This window comes from Hemibagrus wyckioides, linkage group LG21 (assembly GCF_019097595.1).
Source record: "Hemibagrus wyckioides isolate EC202008001 linkage group LG21, SWU_Hwy_1.0, whole genome shotgun sequence".
Lineage (NCBI taxonomy): Eukaryota > Metazoa > Chordata > Actinopteri > Siluriformes > Bagridae > Hemibagrus > Hemibagrus wyckioides.
The window spans coordinates 21,187,320-21,212,319 of NC_080730.1; the positions used below are offsets into that span (position 1 = coordinate 21,187,320).

The following is a 25,000-nucleotide window of genomic DNA, read 5'->3' on the forward strand; positions in this document are numbered from 1 at the left end:
ATCACGAGCCTAATTCTCATCTTTTAAGTTCATGAGATTTTTGTTCAGTTAAAAAGAACTGGCATTTATTTTTATTTTGAATTGTGAATGTATTGTGTGTCTCGAGTCGCACTCACACACACCGCTTCCCCTCAAATATAACACAGTAAACCACTCGAAGGTGTGTGTGTGTGTGTGTGTGTTCCAGTAGAGGAGAACACTCTCCTCCTGAGGCTGTGTGTATCTCCTCTGTCTCAGCTGCAGCTCTGGAGATAGAAGGGTTAATAAAACACTGTGTAGATCTGTGCAGTCTGTAACACATCATCTCTCACTCAGCCTCCATCTGTAATTCCTTCACTCACCACTAGGGGGCGGAGTCTCAGTCTGAACAACTTCATTACTGATCAAGCATTACGGGGTTTAATCATGTTTTACACTATTTTATTACTTTATTGCTCTGTAAAGAGGTTTTTTTTATTCAGAAATCATGTCAGATTTCCCGCTGATGTCTGGTCAGGTCTACATCCAGGTGGACTCATTTTCATCCCCTTTGAGGTTTTAACCGCCCTTTATAACTGCCCTTTATAACTGCCCTTTATAACTGAGTGATAATGGCATCATGAGGCGGCTGTACAGAGGGACTCTCACTGAGGATGTGTTTCAACACTGACCCGATACCTAACTCTCTCACTTGTTAGCAGACTAAAGAAGTAAACTGTAAACTAGCTAGCTTTCAGACCAACTGCTACACAATGCCCTGAGGTGAACTGCACTCTGGGTAATTACTGATCCTGGTGTTAGTAAGCCTCCTCAGCTGAGGAGAAGTCAACTATGGGAACACACATCAGTATTATTATTATTATTATTATTATTATTGTTGTTGTTGTTGTTGTTGTCTCATCTTCATGTTCCAGTTCAGAGGAAAGTTCCAGTATACATGTTAAGTAAATGAATATTATGTAAGAATACGATATTCTTTATATTTATGACTATCTGTTTGAATCTGTATCAGTGATCATTTGGTGTTTAGGAAAACTGCAGGTATTAAAAATGTGATGTAAACAGAATGAGTTGAATTGGTTTTGATCTGGAATTTATTATTACAGGGAGCAGAGTTTTGGAAATGGTGTGTTTTAAAAGAGAAGAAATATATGAATAAACACAGCTCTATGTTTAACACGTCCTGTGTGTGTGCGCGTGCGTAGAATAGGAATGAAATTTTGAATAAAGATCATTTAAGTGTTTAAAGTTTTTCAACAGGAACATACTCGATCCTTCAGAGTGGCCCAAACCTCCGGAACCTGAAGCCTCTAACGCTGCTGAGGAGATGGTAATGACCCGAGAGGGTGGAGTCTGAGTCTGTGATGTCACAGTGATTGACAGAAGTTCAATGTGCACTGAAATACCTGTGTTGTATGAGGTGGGGGAGAGGTGAGGAGGCCGTAATGTTATATCCTGACCAGCAGGTGGCGACGCAGTGCGTTCTCTCTCACACACACACACACACACACACACACACACATACAGAGCCCTGACTTGCAGGAAGCCTTGACCATGCGCATGCGCGTGTGACCTGGTCTGGAAAGTTTTAGAGCCGAATGTTTATTAACGTTCATATCATTGTTACATGTCGTTCAAAGCTTTTTGCTTTTTTTATGAATTCCTGCGACAGAATCACCTCGTCTGAAATGACATGAAAGGTTTTTTTGTAAAAGGCATGAGACAGAAATGCTGTAACCCGCATTAGCATTAGCTTCAGCTCCTCACTGCTGCGGTTAGCGCTGATAACTGACTGATTGTGTTTTTATTTGCCCCAACATGGCGTGCAGTTACCTCCAGAGAGATTAGCTCAGGGACTGTTTTCCTTTTCTCTGATCCCCCCCACGACGGAATGTCCTGTTCTCTGGTCTGCCTCAGCAACAGTTTCTGATTGGCTGTTCCGTGGATGACGTCACGTCTTCCCACAACTGAGCCGCAGCTGGAGTGCGCGAGAGCGACCTACACATATGTTCATGATAAACATTAAAGTCGCTCTTTTCAGCATTTACACAGTTATGAATAAAACTGATCTGTGAAACATTCTAAACAGACAGAAACCCAGATTCTCCCTAAAGTCTCTGTAAAAACAAGGCTTTGGAAAGTTAGTTTGTGTCTACAATTATTTTCATTTTATTTATTTATTTATTTATTTATTTTATTAATATTTATTGAATGTTTTTTCTTTAAGCCTGTTTCTCCTGTTTTCCTCACATCAGTGGAACATAATTCAGGTGTCCTGCTTAGTGACCGTGTCCATCACTAAAGGTGTTAAAAACCCGAGAGTCCCATTCTCTCTGTCTGCTGTGTTTAAAACATCTGGAGAAACTCCTGAGCTAAATTTAATCTTACTGAAAAGAGAAGGTGTGTGAGAGTGTGTGTGAGAGGCGAGATGTACTTCCTTCACAAAATGTGAAGTGTGTGGGGATTTCCACTTTCTCCAACGCATGGAAACGCGCGCACACACACACCAGTGTGCTATCAGTGTGACCAGCAGGGCGGCGTGTGTGTGCTGTATGCTAGTCGTGTTGTACGTGCAGATCAGAATTGTGTGAGTGCACACACACACACACACACACACACAGATTCATGTGCTGCTCACACTTCTCTCACCCACAGCAGAACTGAGAGTACATTTAGTTATTACACGTGTCACAGTGAGCACACACACACACACACAGCTACTGAGAAGTGTGCTGATATTAAATCTCAGTTGTTTAAATAATTATCATTCCAGTGTGTGTGTGTGTGTGTGTGTGTGTGTGTGTGTGCGCAGGAGCACAGTGCAGGGCCTGACTGTAGGAAACAGAATTACTGAGTGCAATAAACAATTTGTACACAGTCTAAATTACACACAAGTACAGAGTGTTCTCAACAAACACACACACAGACACACACACACACCGTCCACTGCTACTGTGAGCTCAGGAAACTGCATCCCTTTAACATGTGTCTTCATAATATCTGACCCTAAAAGACAGTTGTTCTCATGCTGGAGTCAATAATAATAATGTGTGTATGTGTATGTGTGTGGTACTCCCACATGCCTAATCATTAATCCTGCTGTAAATAAGGGTGTGTGTGAGAAAGATTCTGACAGTCCCCTGTCTAGACATCTGTTGAATGCTGTTGAATGTGTTCACTGTAAACACATACACACACAGTTCAGTTTAGCAGCCTCAGAGTACAGTCAGTATAATAACTCTGATGAGAGGTTAGTGTACAGTGAAAAAGTCAAAATTAAGTGTCTGATTAGGACGTAGAGCCTTAGAGGTCTTTTGAAGGCAGTCAGTGACTCAGTTCAGACTCTGGAGGAAGTTCTTTCCACCACCTGAGTTAAAGAACAGAGGAGAGTGTTGATACCCTGAGAGATCAGTGGAGCAGTGGATTGGTGGATCAGTAGCTCATTGGTTCAGTAGATCAGTGGATCAGTAGATCGATGGGTGAGTAGATCGGTGGATTGGTGGATCAATGGATCAGTAGATCACTGTATCAGTAGATCACTGTATTGGTGGATGTGGGGTGTGTGGGGTGTGAAAAGAGCTGATTATGGCTTTGTAGGTGAACATCAGTGTTTTAAATGTGATGTAGCAGCTCCAGGAAGCTGGTGAGGCAGTGTGGACTCAGTGAACATACTCGATGGTGAAGGATTCAAAGCTTTTATGTGTAAATCCAGTGTGGACCAGGAACAGTGAGATTCTATGCTGGATGCATCTCCACAACTAAGACCAGACAATAAACTTACAGTACACTGACCACATAAAGACAGATGACATGAACATTTACAAAAAATAAACAGCCAGAATCCACAAGCATTAAAATATCATATAGGACAGGGTTCCTCAAATCTTACCCTGGAGGGCCAAGGAACTGTGGACCTGATCAATCTTCTCTACCTGTGCTTTTCTAATGATCTTCAACACACTGATTAGCATGCTCAGGTGTGCTGGATTAAGGTTAGAGCTAAACTCCGCAGGAAAGTGGATCTCTTGGGCCAGATTTGAGGATCCCTGGAGTAGGACATACTGCTGAAGGTCCAGCACTGTGGGGGATGTCCTGCATGGATGGGAACTGTGAGGTTTGTCTGTGGTTCTCTGAGGATCAAACACAAGATCAACGGTCTAACAGCAAACAAACATCTGCATCTCAATGTCTGTAGTAAACTAGATGAGGTGTAAAACTTCAAACTTCCACAGACTATGGTGTGAGGAACAGACAAAGAGCTGTGGAGAGAAGCAGCAAAACTCTGGGGGTGTGTGTGTTATCTCTAGCTGGGAGAGCAGGGAGGGGTTCAGCTGGGTACAGATGAAGTGAAGCCCTCAGTATACACACACACACACACACACACACACACACACACACACACACACACACACACACACACACACACACACAGAGGAGTCAAACAGTGAAAACAGAGTTCTATGGCCTAATCTGGTTTAAGAGTGTGTGTGTGTGTGTGTGTAAAGGTTAACCTGCTCAGACGTGCAGCTGGGGAGGTTGTTTGGTCAGTGTGACCACAGGAACAGGGTGTGTGTGTGAGAGAGAGAGACACTTTTTACTATATCCCCTCCCCAAACACACACTCAGCTCAGGTTGCTCTCCATCCCCTCAATGCAAACACGTGCGCACACGCACACGCGCACACACACACTCTCTCTCTCTCTCTCTCTCACACTCACTCAGCTGTTGTGTTTTAAGGTTTAGCAGCTGCTGCGGGTGTTGCCTCCACAACAATAGGATCTTTGTGAAGCTGTATGTGTGTGTGTGTGTGTGTGTGTGTGTGTGTGTATTAGTTACAGGATAGACAGACTGAGGTCTCAGAGTGAATAAAGTATTATGACTAAATCCATAAACCCTAAATCTTCCTCATTCACACAACTGATGGTAATGCTCTGTTCATCAAGACCACTGCCTTTATAAGGAGTTGATTTTAGTCACTTTTTTGCCTCTTTCAGATCACCAGCAGAGCAACAGGTTTCAGATTGAATTGGGCTTGGTGTGGTCACTCCTGTCCAGCTCTCTGGGTTCTTACACTTCTATAGGTTTGAATGGTTCAGTGTTTGTTTATCAGTGTTTAGCTTTTCTCATGATGAAGAACACTTCACCATCTCTGCTACTCACGCTCACTAATGTGTACTAGAACACACACACACACACACACACACACACACACTGTTTACAGTTTACTGAGAATTGTGTTTGAATGTTTGAGAACCCTTTTCTCACTAGTGTGTGTGGTGTGCAGTGCTGTGTTCAGGAAGTGCTTAAATTTTTAGAAACTAAAATAAACACCGCCAACACTGTGTGTGTGTGTGTGTGTGTGGGCTCGAGACAGCAGGAGCAGAGCTACCTTTGTCATGCAGCCTCACACACACAGCTCTATTGGTTAGCCCACAGAGGAAGGAAACTTTGTACACACACACACACACACACACACAACACGACACAACTCAATTTCCTGACTAAACACTCTTTTATGTGAGTTTCCACTAAGTAGGGATTATTGTTAATTACAGACACCATTCTACACTGTGTGTGTGTTTGTGTGTGTGTTTGTGTGTGTTTCCACGTTTAAAAACTTTTCTAATCAAGTAAACAGGTTCTGTATCACACCAGCTAAAATTCGAAGCTAACAGTTTATCTCTGACTGCAGTCCAGTTGAGACACACACACACACACACACAGCTGATGGTAGCTTAGCCAGCTAGCTAAATATCTAAATGAGGAGAAGAGTGGGAAAATATCTAGATATATAGATTAGATTTCAGACGTCTGATTACACTGAGCATGGAGCGCTAACGGTTCTAACAGTGCTGCTGCTGACACCATAAACACCGCGTCACTGCGGGAAAATCACAGGAGGAACTTCAGGTGTGAAATCTTTTTAAAACTCAGTGACACACCACTCAGTCTGAGGCCAGAGGATTAATCAAATGGCCAGCAGTCTACCCCCATTTTTACACACACACACTCCTTGGCGGCTGGGGGTCAATTCACACACAGCAGAATCTGGGAAAACCCCTGGTAGCTCCATCAATCTGCATGAGGGTCCTCTCTCACTCACATACACACACACATCAGAAGTATAAAGCAGGTCTAAAGTTATACTTTCAGTAAGCAGACACCCCGCACACCCCCCACGCGTACACACACAAACACACACACTCTAGATGTGTGAGTAAAAACTCCTCAGATCTGCCTGGATACAGCCAGCAGCCAATCACACACCAGCAGCTAACACAAACACACTCTGATTGGCTTCAGCAGCTGAAGGGTCAAAGGCCACACATATTGTAAAAGAGTTTCTTCCACCTTTCATCTGATTACTGTGTGTGTGTGTGTGTGTGTGTGAGTGTGAACAGAATAAAAACGTAAATGAAAATGTTGAGCTTCACTACATGATCTGGAGAAGAAGTGAAAGCAGGAGAGCTTCTTCTTCACACGAATCACAGACATCCTGCAGTTAGAGGAGAAACCTCAGCAGAGTTCAGGATTTATGAGATTTTCTTTACAGAATAAAGTCAGAGACAAGCTCGGATATGAATAAAATAAAAACATATAATTAACATAAACCCCGCCCTCCATCTCATGTTAACTCCACCTCTGAAGCGCACAAGCATCTCTTTACTTCCAGAAAATATTACCAGACAAGTACACGCCCCTGTGAATTAGCCGTTGCTATGGAAACAATAAGGTATCAGAGTGAGTGCATTAATGTAAAGCTGCACTACAGTCAGAGCTGCTGTTAGAGAGAATTAATCAACATCTGACCAATCAGAGTCCAGAACTCAGCTCTACATTTAATTATAGCTGTGTGTGTGTTTCCATAGTACAGTGCAGAAGTGTACTCAGACTGAGCTACAGATGTTCCCGTATGACAGCATGTGGTGTGTGTACCTGTCTGAACACAGTGACCGAAGCGACCAGTGACCAATCTCTCCTCACTTCCTGTAACAGCAGGAGCTGAAAGATTACACTTCAGTCATTCAGGTGGAGATTAATGTCCTTGTCTCTCTCCCTGTCTGTCTCTCAGCCCTCGGACACACCACCATCTGTCACCTCTCCTCCTCTATCCAGTCACCCACAACCCACAACCCACGCGCGCACACACACACACACACACTGCTTAGTAGGAGGTCATTTCCATAAGAATGCTCATTATGAAGCTCTTCAAGCCACAGACCCAGCGTGTGTGTGTGTGTGTTTGAATAGGAAGTCTGAGCTCCGTTGTGCCATCTGCTCACCCCCCCACACACACACACAATAAAAGCTCTTTAGAAATAAAGCTCCTTCTCACTCTAAAGCTTTACGTCCTTATTCCTTTCTTTTTTACTTCACTCCGATCTATTTTATTTTTTTTTAAATCCTCCTCCATCTGTGTTCTTCATCTGAAATGTTAGCTTTTCAGTTGTAGCTTATGATTCAGCAGAGATTTCAACCTGAGAGCGAACATTAACGCTGCAGATGGTCATTAACGCTGCCGGTGATTAGACGTGAGGTCATTAACTGCTGTTTTATTTAATCTAAACCGGTTGTCATGGTGACAGCAGAAACACTGACTTCTATATCAGAGACACTGCTCACACATCCCACTGTAGGTGCGGCTCAGACATGCCCAGACGTGTGTGTGGGGGTGTGTGTGTGTGTGTGTGCGCATGGTCAGTTATGCCAATAGCTACAAGTAACAGCAGCTTATCTACATACACACACACACACACACACACACACACACACACACGTTTACAGACGAATTGAAGAATGAACTGAAGACAAGTGATCATTTATAAACCTTTATTGTAATACAAAAAAAAAAATCGCACAAAACTGTACAGTTCTCTCTATTTTACACAAATCCATTTCTTAAAAAAAAAAAAAAAGTGTACAATAAAATCACAGGGTGCTTCAAATAGCTTACAAACTACAGTTTCTCCGTCTAAACCCAGTAAACACCGAGCTGCTCAGCAGCCCAGAGAGAGAAAATGCTACAGAGTGCCAGAGGGGCGCGTTTACTTCTCCACTGCGATTCATTTCATGACATTCATGAGGGTTAGGAGGAAGAGGAGCAGGAAATACTTTTGGGACATTTCATATTGCACGATAAAGTTTGGCAGAAAGGTTCAGTGTTTTTAAGGCAGCAGAAATCTTCAGGGATCTGGTCATCAGCTGCTCTGTGCAGCAACAACCACCAGCAGAACCATGATGATGAAGCTTATAAAAATGACATCACCAGTAAGAGATGCAGCGAGTGACCAGTGTCTTGCACCCGAGCCCTGAACCTGAGCCTTGTTGGTGTAATGCTACCACCACCACGTTTCACATATTCAGTGTGTTAGGGATGTGCGGATAAACATTCACACCATCACATCATCCTCCCTGAGGAGGGACCCTACACAGGCAGCATATCTGGGCATCTTCCATTGAGGCTGAATCCTGAAGTGTCACTTATATCTGAATAAAACTATCACAAGCTTCACATTCCACACGGGAGGAGGTTCCCTAGGTAGGCAGCACTTTGCGGCAAATAGAGTCAAGAAAGAAATGAGACACGACCGAAGCTCCTTTGCAGGTCCTGAGACCTGTGATACAGGGGGAGTCTCAGCACACGCCTACAGTGCAAGTGGAGGAAGGTCTGATCGCAGAAACATCAGGCAGTGCTTTAGACTATAAAAATAAAGGGTTTACAGAGTAAACAGAAGGAAAAATGTCAAGAAATGAAAGTCTCAGAAAGGTTAACGGTCCCCTGCACAGTGGTGTGTCCTCCCGTCCCCTCAGCTGGACACGGTCATGAGGTAGTGTTTAGGAGGACTGGTCCTGCCGCTCATCATGAAACCGTTCTTACAGTTCAGAGGGTCGAACAGAGACAGCGAGGATGAAGTCGGCCCGGACGCCGGAGGCTCGGCCTCATACAGGACGCAGATGGAGCCGTCCTCTCCGATTCTGTAGGACACCTCGTAGGGGTCGATCCACAGGGTGAGCTCTCGAGGGAGCAGTGAGAAGAGCCGCTCGGCACTCAGGCCCACCCGACTCGCCGCGCCGCCAATCAGAGGGTCCATCTCGTGGTTGATCCGGATGCAGCGGTAACCTGAACCTTTCTGAGGCCTGTCGGGGAACCAGTGGTGTCTGTAACGATCTGCAGAAAGAAACAGAGACAGATACGGTGAGAACGGCTCTGTGTGGAAAAACAAATGGAATCAGGTGGTCAAGGGCTTGGACGAGACCCCGTCTGCAATAGTGAGGGATTCACTGGTCAGAAGGTGTGAGGGTCATACATTGAGCTGATAGCTAATGCCAACGTGTGTCCAGTCACTACTTGACAGTGTGGAACAAAGGAGTGAGATTCTGACCAATGGAGTATGGGACAGAAACAGAAACATTAACCATGGCCAGAAGAAATATTATAGAATAAATCAATAACGTGATGAAAAACAGGAAACACTAAACCCCCCCCGAGTAGTACAGAGCGGTAAAAAAGACAAAGTTACCCAGCTGCAAAAATAAAAACATCTGTGTGTGTGTGTGTGTGTGTGTGTGAGAGAGAGCTCTGTAGATATTCAGACTAGAATTTTGGGGTCAGGAAGAAAAGTAAAGAAAACCAAAACAAGATTAAAAATGTAGATACATAATGATACATAATGTAAAGAAATAAGAGGAAATATGGAGCAGTGTGTGAGGAAGACGGAAGAAGAGACCGATTATTTAAATCCCCAGAGAACAAACCGGAAATGACCAGAGTCACAACACCAGAGCAGTGAAATAAACTGCTCTGATCTCCAACACGTCACTGTGCTGGAGGACTTCTCTCCTGTGTGTGTGTGTGTGTGTGTGTGTGTGTGTGTGTGTGTGTGTGTATACAGTACCTGAGAGAGCTTGTTGAAGACAGTCTCTGAACACCTGCAGCTGTGTGTCCGGGAGGAAGCCGCTGTTCCTCAGAAGTCTGACCAGAAAACTCACAGCAGCTTTAATCTCAGGCACCATGTCCCCTCGAGCTGCAGAGCCTGGCTTCATCTCATACAGTGTCCAGAAGTGAGGAAGAGGAAGATGTCTTCCGCTGTCTTTCAGCCTCGGCGTCGAGCTGATTAATCTTCTTCACAATGATCCAATTCCTTCAGCAAGTCGAATTTACAGGTCAAATATTCCTCTGAACTCGAATAAAGTACACGGTGAGTGAAAGAAAAAACTTCTTCGGTTAAAAAAAAAAAACCCAAAGAAACAACTCAGGCCGCTGTCCCTCACTCTGTCCCTCACTCTGTCCCTCACCGTGTCCCTCACCGTGTCCCTCACCGTGTCCCTCACTCTGTCCCTCACCGTGTCCCTCACTCTGTCCCTCAATCCGCTCCGTCCGCAGCTTTTATGCAGAAATCCCCAACAAAGGGTGGCGCCGTTACGTCACGCGCCTGATGGACGCGCACTCTCCACCAATGGGAAGACGAGGTGTACTTCTTAATCCCGCCTCACACGAAAAGTCCTAATCTGATTGGTCTGCGTAATGGAACAGACGCGGAGTTACAGGTTTCAGCGGATTTCCTTATACGGAAGACGTTTACGTCAGTCCGCAGCGTGCTAAGTATTCGTGACGTCAGCGAGGGAAACAAAAGAGTTTACCGTAAATTCCGACCCACGTTTAGAGCAAAACGGACCGTATTATAAACAAATTCTAACAGAAATGAAGAGATCCACACGTTAGATACAGAGAGACACTGGTTTCAGACTGGGCAGCGTTCTGTTTCCACAACACGTCCCTTTACTGCCCAGTGTTTCTTTAGCTCTTTGCTACAATAAAGTAAAATTAAGGTTTCTACACCAGATGCAGTTCACCACGTGTATAACAGCAGTGTAATGAATAAACTGTCCATTTATACAGTGAGACTCGGACACAGCAGGAGAAAAGCTGAGCAGCGGATAAACTGGCCTCGTGAACCGCTCAGGCGAGTGACCGCTGCTGTGTGGAGCTGGTGACCTGGTCATACAGCGACATCTGGTGGTCAGCACTGAGCACTACAACTTCTGCTAATAGGACAAGCTGAGATTTTTCTCTCATTCATTTGGAGGTGAGAGAATAAAGAGAGACTGCTGAGGGAAAGACTGTTTAGAGCTGCTGTAACGCAGGCACTCGTTTTGTGTATATTCAGTGTAACTATAAATGGATAAAAACATGCCCCTCCCTTGGGGGCTGGTATTTATTCAATAATAATTTGTAATACACAAATTTGTAAAAATTTGTGTTTGAAACACGTGCTGCTAGAGGAGAGGAACCAGCTCTGGGGTGATCACAGTAACTCACACACACACACACACACACACACAGGTGTGTTTGTAGGGGTTTAAAGCTAAAAGCGTGCTGCTGTGTGTATTTTAGCTAGGTGTGATATATATATATATATAGTGAAAATAATCTTTCATACTGTTTCCTGTAACTGTTTTTTCTCAGCTGTAGTATGGAAAGAACATGTGGCAACACACACACACACACACCTTAGGATGCTGTATGGTGTGTTAGCTGTATGGTATTGAGCCTAGCAGTGTTGATGCTATATTTAGAGCCGCCGCTGTCAAGCAGGATGTAATGACGAGGTTCGAGTCAGGGTCCGTTGCCATGGCAATGCATGTGCGGCCCACTGCATGTCTCCACGAGCTTTTCGAAATGATTTCTATGCAGATTTATTTTGCAGTTATCTTATTAATATTCATATTACAGAGCTCAACATTCAACACAGTGGGATTTAATATGACCACTGTGTGTGTGTGTGTGTGTGAGAGAGAGAGAGAGAGAGAGAGAGACTCTGGACTCATCAGCACACACACACCCCCTGATTTTGCACTGATCTGGGCTGACAGATCCTCCTGCAGCAGTGTGTGTGTGTGTGTGTGTGTGTGCCTCCCACGCTGATGTGTTTCACTCTGCTGTGTCCCTGCAAACCCTCAAAGTCGTGCTCTGGATCCTGAGGCTGTGTGTACAAGCCACACACATACACAGTTGAATTTAGTCAATTTGACAGTTAAAGTCACGGTGTGTGTGTGTGTGTGTGTGTGTGGTGTGTGTGCGCACACTTTTAGCCAAGACGCAGAGCTGATTAGAAGAGGAAACATCTCTACACACAATTTACACTCATTAATATTTATGTCTCATTTAGACAATCCTTTCAACGTTACCATGACAACCATCTGTCCGTATCTGTCCATCATTACGGTTAGTTAAAGTTAGCCTGCTGTGTTCTGTGTTTTTGGACACAGTGTGATTTCTAATCATATTCTAACCTCAGGAGACTGAAGAGGAGTCGGTGTGTTTAGGAAAGCAGATGATCCAGAGATCAGGAGGAACCCAGTGAACCCTGGAGAACCCTGGAGAACCTGACCTCACAGTGCGTTCATCAGAGAACACAAGAGGAGAACACGTAGTACAGGAACCATAAGTAGCTCACACACACACACACACACACACACACACGCACACAAAGAGCATTAATAATCATTCACTCAGGGTTAATTACAGGGTAATATTTGATTTCTTTTTCTGAAACCACACATATGTGTTTTTCTTTTACATTAGAAGATGCTGCAATGTGTGTGTGTGTGTGTGTGTGTGTGTGTGTGTGATAGGGTTTGTACATTAGTGTGTTTATGACAGCATGATGAGAGACTGACAAGAGAAGATAACTGACAGAGAAAGAAAACCTGGGAAAGACAGATAAATTACAGAAGTAAGAGAGAGAGAGCGAGAGAGAGGGAGAGGGAGAGAGAGAGGGAGGTAATGAGAAAGGGAGGGAGGGAGCGTATGTAGAGATCTCCTTCGTATGATGAAAATTGGCAGAACCTCTCTGACCAATCACAGCTCAGTATAAACCCACAGACATGATCATGGACCAATCAGAGCACACATTCAAATGATTTTACGCTCCAGCAACCGTTACTACGCTCTGATGAGAGCAGCTTTATGAGGGTGGAGCTTATGACATCATCAGCCGATGGGCAGGAAGACAAAAAGGGGGCGGTGCTATGTCCAGTGACTGGCAGCAGGAGAGAGACAGATTCAGAGGGAGGGAAGGAGAAGAAGGAGGCTAACATCTCATCCACCTCTCTCTCTCTCTCTCTCTCTCTCTCTCTCTCTCTTTCCTTCTTCAGCATCTGCACCTCATCCAGCATTCTCCCCTCTATCTCCTGTGTGTGTATGAGTGTGTGCGTGTATGAGTGTGTGCGTGTATGAGTGTGTGTGTGTATGAGTGTGTGTTTGTGTGTGTGTTTCAGCGAAGAATATTTCTCTGCATCGCTCTGCTGGTACTTAGAGACTGTGCCCATCCGTTGCCTTGGCGATGGGCTGTAGGCTGTCAGGGCCGTGGATGAGCGACGGAACAATGGGGGTGAGTGTCCAATCTGTATGTGTGCGTGTGTGTGTGTGTATGTGTTTAAAGATGTGGACTGATTCTGTGGTCACGATGCAGTAGGTAATGTTCACGAAAATCCTTGCGTACATGTATCTGTGAGTGTGTGTGTCTGTGTGTGTGTGTGTGTGTTGGTTGGTATGATCACTGCAGTCATACACACACACACCTGTGTGCAGTGTTGCTAGTGCTTATTTGAGCATTCCTTCTTAAGGGCTTAGAAATGCTTAGAAACTGACCAAACACACACACACACACAGGTATATATAGACAGACAGACAGACAGACAGACAGACAGACAGACAGACAGACAGATAGATAGATAGATAGATAGATAGATAGATAGATAGATAGATACTTTATTAATCCCAAAGGGAAATGTAAAAATGATGTGGAGTACAGATGGACACTTGTCTGGATGTTGATGCTGAAAGAGAAGGTGGTCACTGTGAGCTGGAGCCGAGTCTCTGTGAGCTGATGGACTAATTACCAGTAGAGTATCTGAGATTCACACATCCCACCAACTCAGCTCCATCCTCAGACAGGAAGCAGCTCAGCACTTTCATTCTCTCCAGCAGACACTACATCACCTATTACACCTGGAGGTGCCAATACTTCTGAAAACACTTTATATTATTTAATAATGCTGGTATTGAAATCTAAAAATATCTACACATATAACTGCATGTGTCAATACTTCTGTTCCTTTAAACTCAAAGTGTGTGTGTGTGTTTCAGGTAAGTGCGCAAGATCTGAGGTACATACGGAACCATGAGGCTTTACGGATCCTGGCCAGCTGCGAGCAACCAATCACAGTGCAGATCGAAGGGAGAAGGGGGCGGGGCTTACAGTATCATCGATCATCAGACAGCAGCACACAGACGAAGCAACCGTGGGATGTCTCCTCCGACAGGTGTGTGTGTGTGTGTGTTTGATTAGCTAATGCTACCACAAGAGATAATTGCTATCTGACGCAATGCATTGTGGATCTTTTCGTTCCTCTTGGCAAGAATCACAGTTGAAGGACAGAGAGAAACAGAAATATGTTGATCACGTGACTAATCACCTTTCCTGTCCCTGCTCGGACGGTCATGTGTCTGCTTAATAGAGATGTGATGGGACGTTAGCGTGACATGCCGCGTTCCCGCCCGATCCTCAGGAGCTGGGAGAAACTCACGGCTTTTAATAAACAACGGTCTAATTTTACTGAAGCGGCTGCTGGCAGATTCTGTGGGATTTAAAGAGAGGTGTGAAGAGACTTCAGGCGTGTGGAGGAGGGAGATGATTTACAGATACACTTCACTTCACATTCATTAAATCAGACAGAAAGCAGAGCCTGTCACTCACACAAACACCTCCTACTTTTATAATCCGCTGCTTTTATCGGATCTCCGGTCAAGGTGTGGCAGAGAATTGCAGAATGGAACAAAGACTCAGAGTTAATAATAGGCTGTAGCTGTCAATCATCTGGGATGTGTCTCTGTCGGCATCACACATCTGGATCCTGATGTTTCCCGGTTCTTTCTGGTGCGTGTGGTGATGGTGGTCAAGAGAGATTCTGTCAAGAGAGATGCTGGTCTCAGATTCTCAGGCAGGTCTGGATTTCTCCTCCTTCTGGGTGTTGAACTGGTCATTGTCCTGTTGGAAGGTGAAGCTCCGCCCCCCCAGACTCACCAGTCTTACAGACCAGAACCTGTACTTGTCTCCATCTGTCTCACCTTCAGCCCTCAGCAGTTTCCCTGCTTATGAAAGGTATCTTCACAACCTGATGCTCTCACACCACGCTTCACTGAGGGATGAGCAGTGCTGGGGTTCCTCCACTGGAGGAACTCCAGGCTGTGGATGTCCTGTGAGCTCCCTCTGAGCTGTGGATCTCTCCAGCTCCTCAGAGTTCTCCTCTCTCATCCTGGTGGATCTGTCTCATTACCTGCTCCCTGCCTTCAGGCATTGGGTTTCCTCAAGGCAGAGCCGCTCTTCTATCTCTTTCGTTACATTTTCAGTAACAGATTTGATGTTTGCTCTGTGGGAGGCTCAGACTTCTGCTTTTTTTTCCTTTTTTTAAAATTTCATGTCGTGTAGCATGAGCAGTAAAGTGTAAAGATGCCGCGTGTCCTGGAGGAAACGCGTTCTGATGCGAGAGGATAAAGTGTTCATGCTGCAGGCTAACACGCTAACAGTGTCGTATTTACAGAGTCGGGTTTCTTCTGCAGAAACGAGGTCAGACTCAAAACATGCAATGTTACTGCAGCTGAGAAAGACAGCTCACACACACACACACACACACACACACTCACACACACGCTGCAGCTGGAGAGAAAAATACAGCATCACGTTCATCCATATGACACACAACACTGAGTGTGTATTACACCGTTACCCTTACTGCAGTGTGACTGAGGACACATCAAATCACCGTTGCTGCCTGTCTCTCTCTCTCTCTCTCTCTCTCTCACTCTATCTATCTATCTATCTATCTATCTATCTATCTATCTATCTATCTATCTATCTCTCTGTGTGTCTCTCTCTGTGTCTCTCTCTATCTGTATCTCTCTATGTCTCTCTCTCTCTCTCTCTCTCTCTCTCTCTAATCTTTAATGTATATTAAATGTATGTGTGTGAGAGTGTGTAAGAGTGTGTGTATGTGTGTGTGTGTGTGTGTGTGTGTGTGTGTGTGTGTATGTCTCAACTGCTCAGTTGTATAAATGAGATACATGTAAGTAGCTCTGAATAAGGGCTCCTGTAAAATGCTGTAAATGTAAATGAGTGTGTGTGTGTGTGTGTTGGTGATGATTCTCCTTAATTCTTTAGAGAGGTTATGTATATAATTGTATATAGCACACAGCTGTGTGGAGGTGTGTGTGGATTTGTTAATGCTGCTTTCTGATTGGCTGATGTTTGTGCTTCCTTCAGGCCCTGCTACAGTCACATGACCCTGCCTGGTAACCATGGAGATGGAGGAAGATACGAGTATCTCCCAAACACTCCGCGAGACCTCGAGGACATGAGAACAGTTCCACGTCATGTAGGTGCAGTGTGTGTGTGTTTGTGCGTGTGTGTGTGTGTATATATATACAGCTCTGGAAAAAAATGAGAGCACTGCAAAATAATAAGTTTCTTCTTCCAGGTCATTTTTTGTGAGCTGCTGACAATATTTCTCCTAAATTCAATATATAACTGGTGTTATTTAGAGCGTATATTTAAAGGAAATGACAACACATCAAAATAACCCAAGATCATGCAGTATTTGCAGAGCTTTAATAACTCAAATAAAACAAAATGCAGTTAATTTGTAAACAGATTGTGTTAATGCTTTGTCTAAATAACATTCAGAAATCAGTATTTGGTGGAATAACCCCGATCTGCATGGGTTTTGGCTCCATGATCTCCACCAGTCTTTCACATTGCTGTTGAGGAACTTTATACCACTCTTTTTGCAAAAAGGCAAACAGCTCAGCTTTACTTGATGGTTTGTGACCATCCATCTTCCTCTTGATGACATTCCAGAGGTTTTCAATAGGGTTCACATCTGGAGATTTGGCAGTGGACTCTTATTTTTTCCAGAGCTGTATATATACATATACAGCTATATATATATATGTGTGTGTGTGTGTGTGTACCCTCCATCCCTCTATCCATCTCTCTTTTCAACAGTCTATCTCTAATGTCACTCCTGTTCCTCCTCCACCTTGTTCCCTTCCTCACGCCTCTCTTTAATGTCCTCAGCAGCTGATTAGCCGTTAGCATGACCACAGCACCTTTTACACCATCACCTGTGTTTCTTCATCAGGATCCTGAGTTCTCTCCTAAAGCTGCTCAGAAACAGAACTGTCTCCTCTCCTGCTGCAACTCCAACATGGAGGAACCGAGCAGCTTCCAAAGCCAGGTCAGTGAACACAGTGTGTGTGTGTGTGTGTGTGTGTGTGTTAATTATTAGTTCCCGATTAAAGGAGATTAATAAAGTTATTAAACACTGATTAAATCAAACAGAACAATGAGGCTGGATTGTAAAATCACTCACTGCCTCCAACACCAAATGTTATGCAGATATGTTGTGTGTTGCTAAGCAACCACATGGCATTAATCATCAAGACGCTGTGATAAAAAGAGCAGAGTGGAAGAGTGAAGATGTGTTTTACACACGCCAGCATTCAGAGGAAATCACCGCCTCCACGCATCAGAGAAACATTATTCAGTACATTACATCTCAATATCCAACAAATGTTTAAGGAAAACAGAAATAAAGTCAAAACATTATTATTATTATTATTATTATTATTATTATTATTATTACTGTTTGCAGACGGAGGACGAGGACTATGTGTTGGAGAAGAAGCTCGGGTATCTACCCCTCCATCACGAGCTGGACAGCGGCCTCGGCTGGACGGACGGCAGCTTCCACCAGGGGGAGCTCTCAGGGGTGGAGACAGAGGAGGGGTTAGAGGAGTGCCACGCCCACCAGGGAGGTCGAGGAGCGCGAGTGCGAGGAGGATCGCCTTCATCAGAGTCGTTCATTTCATCTGAGCTGAGTGACTCGGGCTTCTACAGCGTGAGCACAGCCGAGTTCCTGCGCTTTCAGCGTCTGCTGGAGAAACGCATGCGGGTCTATAACTCACGCCTCCACCACCAGGGGGAGCTGCAGAACCTGTGCATGGACGCACAGAAAGCACACCGTGAACTGGAGGCCATCCCCGAGGCTCTGGCCCCGCAGCAGGACAGCGAGTGCGTGGAGGCAGATGCCCACCCGCAGCAGACAGTCAGGGTCGCGTCTATGCCGCTGCGCAAAAGCGAGCGTCCGTGTCTGAACTGCCACAGCTCCAGCAGCGCCACCATTTTCTCCACCTGCAGTTCTCCCAGTGGCCAGCAGAGGCCACCGCACGGTACTCCTGCTGCAGGGATGCTGAGGAGGAGTAGGACGCTGCATCACCGCCCGGTTCATGTGGAGCAGCGTAGGAGGGCGAGTCACCCGGCGTCACCTAACTACTGCAGTGTGACGCTAAACCACTATGGACACGCGTTACAGCCACAGCTAACTGAGGAGACTGAAGCGGATGTGCTGTACAATGCTAAATACAATACGCACCACGTTAATCAGCCAGCGCATCATGCTAATCATCGTACACATCATGCTAACCACCCTGTTCACCATGCTAATCATAGTACACATCATGCTAACCACCCTACACACCATGCTAGCTACCCAACACACAATGCTCATCTTGCTAACTACACCACAATGCATGCTAATCATCCTGCACACACTATGCACCATACTAACTATCCTACACACATCGCTAATCAAGCTGCACACAATGCTAACAATTTAACACATTCTAAGCAACAGGCTAATCTCCCTGCACGCCCCTATCATGCAACTCTTCCTGCTCAACACACACACCACACCCAGGCTACATTCACCTCACAAGCTCCACACCACAGCCACACCCACGCTACGCTCCCCACCCAACACACACACCACGCCCACTCACCACATAGCATGCACCACGGCCACGCCCATGTGACTCTCCCCACCCAACTCACACACCATGCCCATGATACACCTGCAGCACATGCTGCACACCCTGGCCACGCCCACATTATGCTCCCTACCCAAGACTCACACCACATCCATGATACATTAACACCGCACAGTCACACACACACTGCGCACCCCGCACAACACACACCCCACACACACACTGCGCACCCCGCACAACACCCCCCCCACACACACACTGTCTACCCCGCACAACACACACCCCACACACACACTGCACTCCCCGCACAACACACACCCCAAACACACACTGTCTACCCCGCACAACACACACCCCACACACACACTGCACTCCCCGCACAACACACACCCCAAACACACACTGCGCTCCCCGCACAACACACCCCACACACACACACTACGTTCCCCGCACAACACACCCCACACACACACACTACGTTCCCCGCACAACACACCCCACACACACACACTACGTTCCCCGCACAACACACCCCACACACACATGCTACGCTCCCTGCACAACATGCACATCACATGTCACGGACACGCCCCAAACATGCTATGAGCCAGCCCAGTCTCTCCAGCTCCACTGATGACCACCATTTTGCTCCGCCCCCAGAGTCCTACCGCCTTGATAACAGGGGGAGGAGCTTCACTGAGCCATCTACAGGAGGAATACCAGAACTTGAGAAAGAGCCTTCAGGAGATCGAGAAAGAGGGCGGTTCCATACACTCAGTCACACACCCTCTCAGGAAGGAAATGACACTTGGCCCAAAACCACCAATCGGCATGGCCCATACAGCACCCTCCAGGGTCACGTGACCACAATGACTGCAGCAGCAGGCAAATCTCCAGCAGGAGCGGCGAACCCGCGGGCGATGCGTAACCAGCTGCTGCGCGAGCGTGCACTTCGGCTAGCAGATGAGCGCAGCGGTGGCATTAGCACAGACGACGAGACAAACGTGGAGATCCGGAGGGCGGGGCGCTACTGGAGCCGCTCGGAGCGCCGTGAACAGGTGCTGCAGAAACAGCGACAGAAGCGGGAGGCTCTCCGAGGGGGTGGGGCTAACAGTAACCCCAGCGTGGGTGGAGACAGCAGTGGATACAATGTGCTGATGGAGCTTAGTCAGAGGAAACTGAGTCGCCTCAGGAACAGGAAGCTGCTGGACGATTGGACGACAGTGGAGGAGCTGCTGACCCACGGAACACGACTCGGAACTCACGATGAAAACATCCAGATCCCAAACTCCCTCCTTACCGTCACCACTGTATAACCACACACACACACACACACACACACACATACACATACACACACACACACACAGTGTGGCATCTTGGGAAATTTACTCAGGTACACTCCCCCTCCCCAGGCAGGAAGGATTCTGATTGGTTATGTGCCACAGCCAATGAGAGCTGAGAGTTAGGTTTTGTTTGTTTGTTTGTTTGTTTGTTTTTACCTGTGATGACCCTCAGAACTTTGCAGTCCAAGCAGCACAGGGTCAGTAATGTTTGTTTATGACAAGGCAGCATTTAGCAGTGTGACTTTTCCTGGCATTCTGAGCTAGCTCCCTTTAACTTGAAACAGCTAACAGCTAAATAACAGAAACCATTAGTTACCACTGCTCCTAGCATTAGCTACTAGCTGAAGCACTGTCTTGACAACATCTTGCAGTAAGCTAAAACTGTGTGGTGTAATAAGTAGACAAGTCTGTAAAGATGATTACAAATCTGAAAAAGAAATAAGATTAAAGAAGCTATTTGTTTAATACTGAGGAGCAACACTGTTAGACGACTAGCTCCCAGCTGGCTAACGTCCTGCAGTGGGCAGTTATTAAAGTGCTAAGTTGTACTAGTGTCTTTAATTAAGATGGTGACCAGAGTCTTACAGACTGCAGACTTTTACTGACTTTATTAGTGCTAACGAATCAACACCCTCATTCTTACAGCATAATGATGAGGATGAAGATGAGGATGAGGATAATGATGCCAACTGCAGGATTTTAACTTCCATGCATTACACACACCTGACAGGTGATTTAACCCCGCCTCTGCTGCATTTCCATTGGTCCACTGACTTCATAATCCTCTCTGCACTTTGTCTGAGTAAATCTCCCATAAGCCTTTGCGTGTGTGTGTGTGTTTTACTGCCTTGACCACATGAGGCTACCTCCTGTCTCCATGGTAACTGTATATAGGTGTTTCACAGCACTGTAGTGTAGAGTGGTGTTTTAATGAGACATATTACACTCCAATACAATCCTCACACACACACACACACACATAAATTTCTATTTATAAAAAAATGCGTAAATGCTGCAATCTGATTGGACGACCTTGAGCAATACGGCGCCGCGTAAACGGCGGCTCTGAGACGCAGTGGAGAAAAACAGACAGTTTATCGTCTCGCTGGTGCTAACGGGAGAGTCGAGTTTCTTTAGAATGAATCAGATACACTTTCTTGAAAGTCAACGCGTTTGCACAAAACGATGTCAGATTTCACTGATTGTCTTCCAGCAATGTGGGCGTGGCTCTTTACCATCTGGCCCCGCCCATCACCTGAGACGATCATTAAACCAGTTACTCTGGGAAAAAACATCCAAAGCCAAACACCATCACACACACACACACACACACACACACACACATGCAAACTGGACAGGAAGTGAAGAAGGAAGTGAGGAAGAGGAGATCAGATGAATGATAAACAGGAAGTGATGTAAGACATCAGAGCAGACAAGAAGTGATGCTGGAGATCAGCTCAGACAGGAAGTAGTCATTCATCAGAATTCTCATCAGTTGTGTAGAAGACATTTTGAACTCTTTTTTCTCGTGCTCACTCTTTTTGATGTCATGAAGAGATTTTGAAGCTGAAGTGTAAATTGTGTGGATATGAAGACGCTCGGTGTGCCGGACCTCCTCAGTGACTGACCCCTGACACTTTAATGTTTTGTTGTTCTCATGTGAAGACATTTTGGCAGTTTTTCTTATTTTACTGATGAGAGTCTGAACATCTCGGACCCTCAGCTTTTCAGTTTTAGTGTTTTAAAAACTTTGGGATTATTTGTGGCTGCTTGCAGATTTGACTCGAGTTTCATTGTATCTGTGAATTTACTTCGGAATTTTTCATTCGATTTTACTCGAAAAACATTGAGATGTTCGATTTCCTGACTTGCACTGAGACACACCCTGAAGTGTTTACAATGCCGTCCTCACGGCCGAGACCACGCCCAGGACCACGCCCACATGGCACCTCCCCACTTTCATGAGAAGTCATTTGATGAAGTCACTTTTACTCTCCACTTCTGTGGTAACGTGACATCATCAACTCCAAACTCACACACACACACACACACGCACACACAACACGGTCTTGAGGACGGATTCTTATTTTTGCCTAAATCGTGGCATTTGATTGGCCACGCCCACACACACCCTGCAGGAACCATGTGATCGGGTTCTCTTTCTAACTTTTTTTCCTGAAATCTGATGTTCATGTGATTGTAATAAAGATGAGATTTTAATTATCTACTAAATTCTGCATCATTCACTTTTTCTCAGAGTGATGTCCTAACTCTGTGTGTGTGTGTGTGTGTGAACATCTTAAGGAAAATGCACTAAAACAAATTGGAATCCAAAAGGAATATGGAGATAAATCACATAACCATGTCTCTCTTCTCATTACACTGTGTGTAAAATATTAGAAAAGGTGTCAGCCCAATTATGCTCCTTCTTACAGGAAAACAACATCTTTGAAGAATTTCAGTCAGGTTTCAGGCCTCATCATAGTACAGAAACCGCACTAGTTAAAATCACTAATGACTTGTTTTTAGCTTCGGACCAAGGCTGCATCTCCATTTTAGTCCTGCTTGATCTTAGTGCTGCATTCCACACTATAGATCATAACATTCTCATAGATCGCTTACAAAATCACACAGGTATGCAGGGACAGGCATTAAAATGGTTTAGATCCTACCGGTCTGATCCATACCACTTTGTAGATTTAAATGGAGAACTGTCCAGTGTAGTGCCAGTGAAATACGGGGTCCCACAAGGGTCAGTTTTAGGACCTCTGCTGTTATATATATGCTTCCCTTGGGTAACATTAGAAGGCATGGGATTAGTTTCCATTGTTATGCCGATGATACCCAGTTATATATCTCATCAAAACCAGATGAAATATCTAATTTGTCTAGACTAACTGAGTGTGTTAAAGATATAAAAGATTGGATGAAGAATAATCTTTTATTACTAAATTCTGATAAGACAGAGATATTACCTATTGGTTCAAAATCCAGCACACAGAAGCTCTCGCAATTCAGCTTACATCTAGAAGGATGCACTGTTACCACTAGCTCAACAGTGAAAGACCTGGGTGTAATATTAGACAGCAACTTATCCTTTGACAATCATATTTCCAATATCACAAAAACAGCCTTCTTCCACCTTAGAAATATCGCCAAGCTTAGGAACATTTTATCTGTATCTGATGCAGAAAAGTTAGTTCATGTATTCCTGACCTCCAGACTGGACTACTGTAATGCATTACTAGGTGTTTGTCCTGCATCTTCAATAAACAAGCTACAGTTAGTCCAGAATGCAGCCGCCAGAGTTCTTACCAGATCAAGAAAATCTGATCATATAACCCCAATATTATCATCCCTGCACTGGCTTCCTGTTAAACTTAGAACTGATTATAAATTAGCTCTACTTACATTCAAGGCTCTAAATGGTTTAGCTCCCGCGTATCTAACCAGTCCTCTGACACGTTACAATCCACCACACTCTTTAAGATCACAAAACTCTGGACTTCTGGTAGTTCCCAGAATATTAAAGTCTACAAAAGGAGTTAGTGTTTTCGTATTTAGCTCCTAAACTTTGGAATAGTCTTCCTGACAGTGTTCGGGGCTCAGACACAGTCTCCCAGTTTAAATGTAGACTAAAGACTTATCTCTTTATCCTGGCATACATCTAACACATCCCATAACCTTGTGCTCCAGTACATCTGATTAAATACACATTATCATCTAGTACTGCTAATATTATGAACAGCAGCTACGCTAATTCCTTTCCACCTGTTCCTTTTTCTACCCATCCCGAGGCATCTGGAGATCTGCCAGCTCCAGTAGACAGAGGCCAACCCTGCGAGGATCCTGAGGCATCCAGAGATGGACCAGCTTCAGCTGGGTTCTGCTTCGTGAGGATTTGGGAATATTGAAGCACCGCTGCCAGCCCTATGTGGACTTAGAGGAACGACAACAACCTCCTAATTAATACACTAATTAATACACACACTAACATTCTACATCACACTGTAGACTGTACATAACTGCAGAAAGGACATTGTTCATATCACACTCTCCGGTGTTTAGAATAATTTATAATCACACTCTCCGGTGTTTAGAATAATTTATAATCACACTCTCCGGTGTTTAGAATAATTTATAATCACTCTTCTGTGTCACCCAAATGAGGATGGGTTCCCTTTTGAGTCTGGTTCCTCTCAAGGTTTCTTCTTCATACCATCTCAGGCTTCTCACTAGGGATGATTTTGTCTAACATCTAGGACTTTTTACACTGTTTTTTGTTTCCTATGTTCTGTAAAGCTGCTTTGAGACAAGGTTCACTGTTAAAAGTGCTACACAAATAAAACTGAATTGAATTAAAACCTGTAGAACACACACACACACACACACCACATCGCTACAAAGCCTTGGAGACAGTGGAGACAGTTGGAGACTTTCTCTGGAATCTCACTCCGTAAGTGAGAACTAGGAATTAAAAACTGCTGTCTGTTTTATAAACATGCTGAAAAAGCAAACATCTAAAGATAAAGAACACGCTTTGGCTTTTACTAACAGTAATTTAGATATTTAAGGTTATGATGTAGGGATGGGAATGACTGTTTTTGCCTCTGAATAAGTTCTATATACTACTTTCATAAAAATATCATTCAAAAATGATGAGCAGAGGGAAAGCTCAGAGACGAGAAGCCAGGATTCCCTTTACCCAGAGTTTAGAGTGTGAAGAGAACCTGAACAGGTACATGGATCCAGCACAAGTCTCAGGTTCTATCTGTTCACTTCTGTG

General features: G+C 44.9%; 3 protein-coding genes across 3 annotated transcripts in view; 2 read left to right on the top strand and 1 right to left on the bottom strand.

Moving 5' to 3' along the window:
* The window catches only part of lg21h6orf89 (linkage group 21 C6orf89 homolog), a 5,166-nt gene extending 4,865 nt beyond the window's left edge, over positions 1-301 (top strand). Inside the window, exon 9 of the mRNA XM_058374024.1 lies at positions 1-301. This exon is cut by the window's left edge and continues 574 nt beyond it. The gene's annotated coding sequence lies outside the window, so the exon portion shown is untranslated.
* A 7,494-nt stretch (positions 302-7,795) lies between these two features.
* btg2 (B-cell translocation gene 2) lies at positions 7,796-10,351 on the bottom strand. The gene is made up of 2 exons (XM_058374029.1): positions 9,876-10,351; positions 7,796-9,148 (listed from the first exon to the last, which is right to left on the bottom strand). Exons 1-2 carry the CDS (start codon positions 10,021-10,023, stop codon positions 8,787-8,789), a joined length of 510 nt encoding a protein of 169 aa, XP_058230012.1. The 5' UTR covers positions 10,024-10,351; the 3' UTR covers positions 7,796-8,786.
* A 2,460-nt stretch (positions 10,352-12,811) lies between these two features.
* Positions 12,812-22,446, top strand: LOC131342790 (filaggrin-2). The gene is made up of 5 exons (XM_058374008.1): positions 12,812-13,373; positions 14,132-14,307; positions 16,305-16,416; positions 17,182-17,277; positions 17,695-22,446. Exons 1-5 carry the CDS (start codon positions 13,326-13,328, stop codon positions 20,182-20,184), a joined length of 2,922 nt encoding a protein of 973 aa, XP_058229991.1. The 5' UTR covers positions 12,812-13,325; the 3' UTR covers positions 20,185-22,446.
* Positions 22,447-25,000: the final 2,554 nt, after the last annotated feature.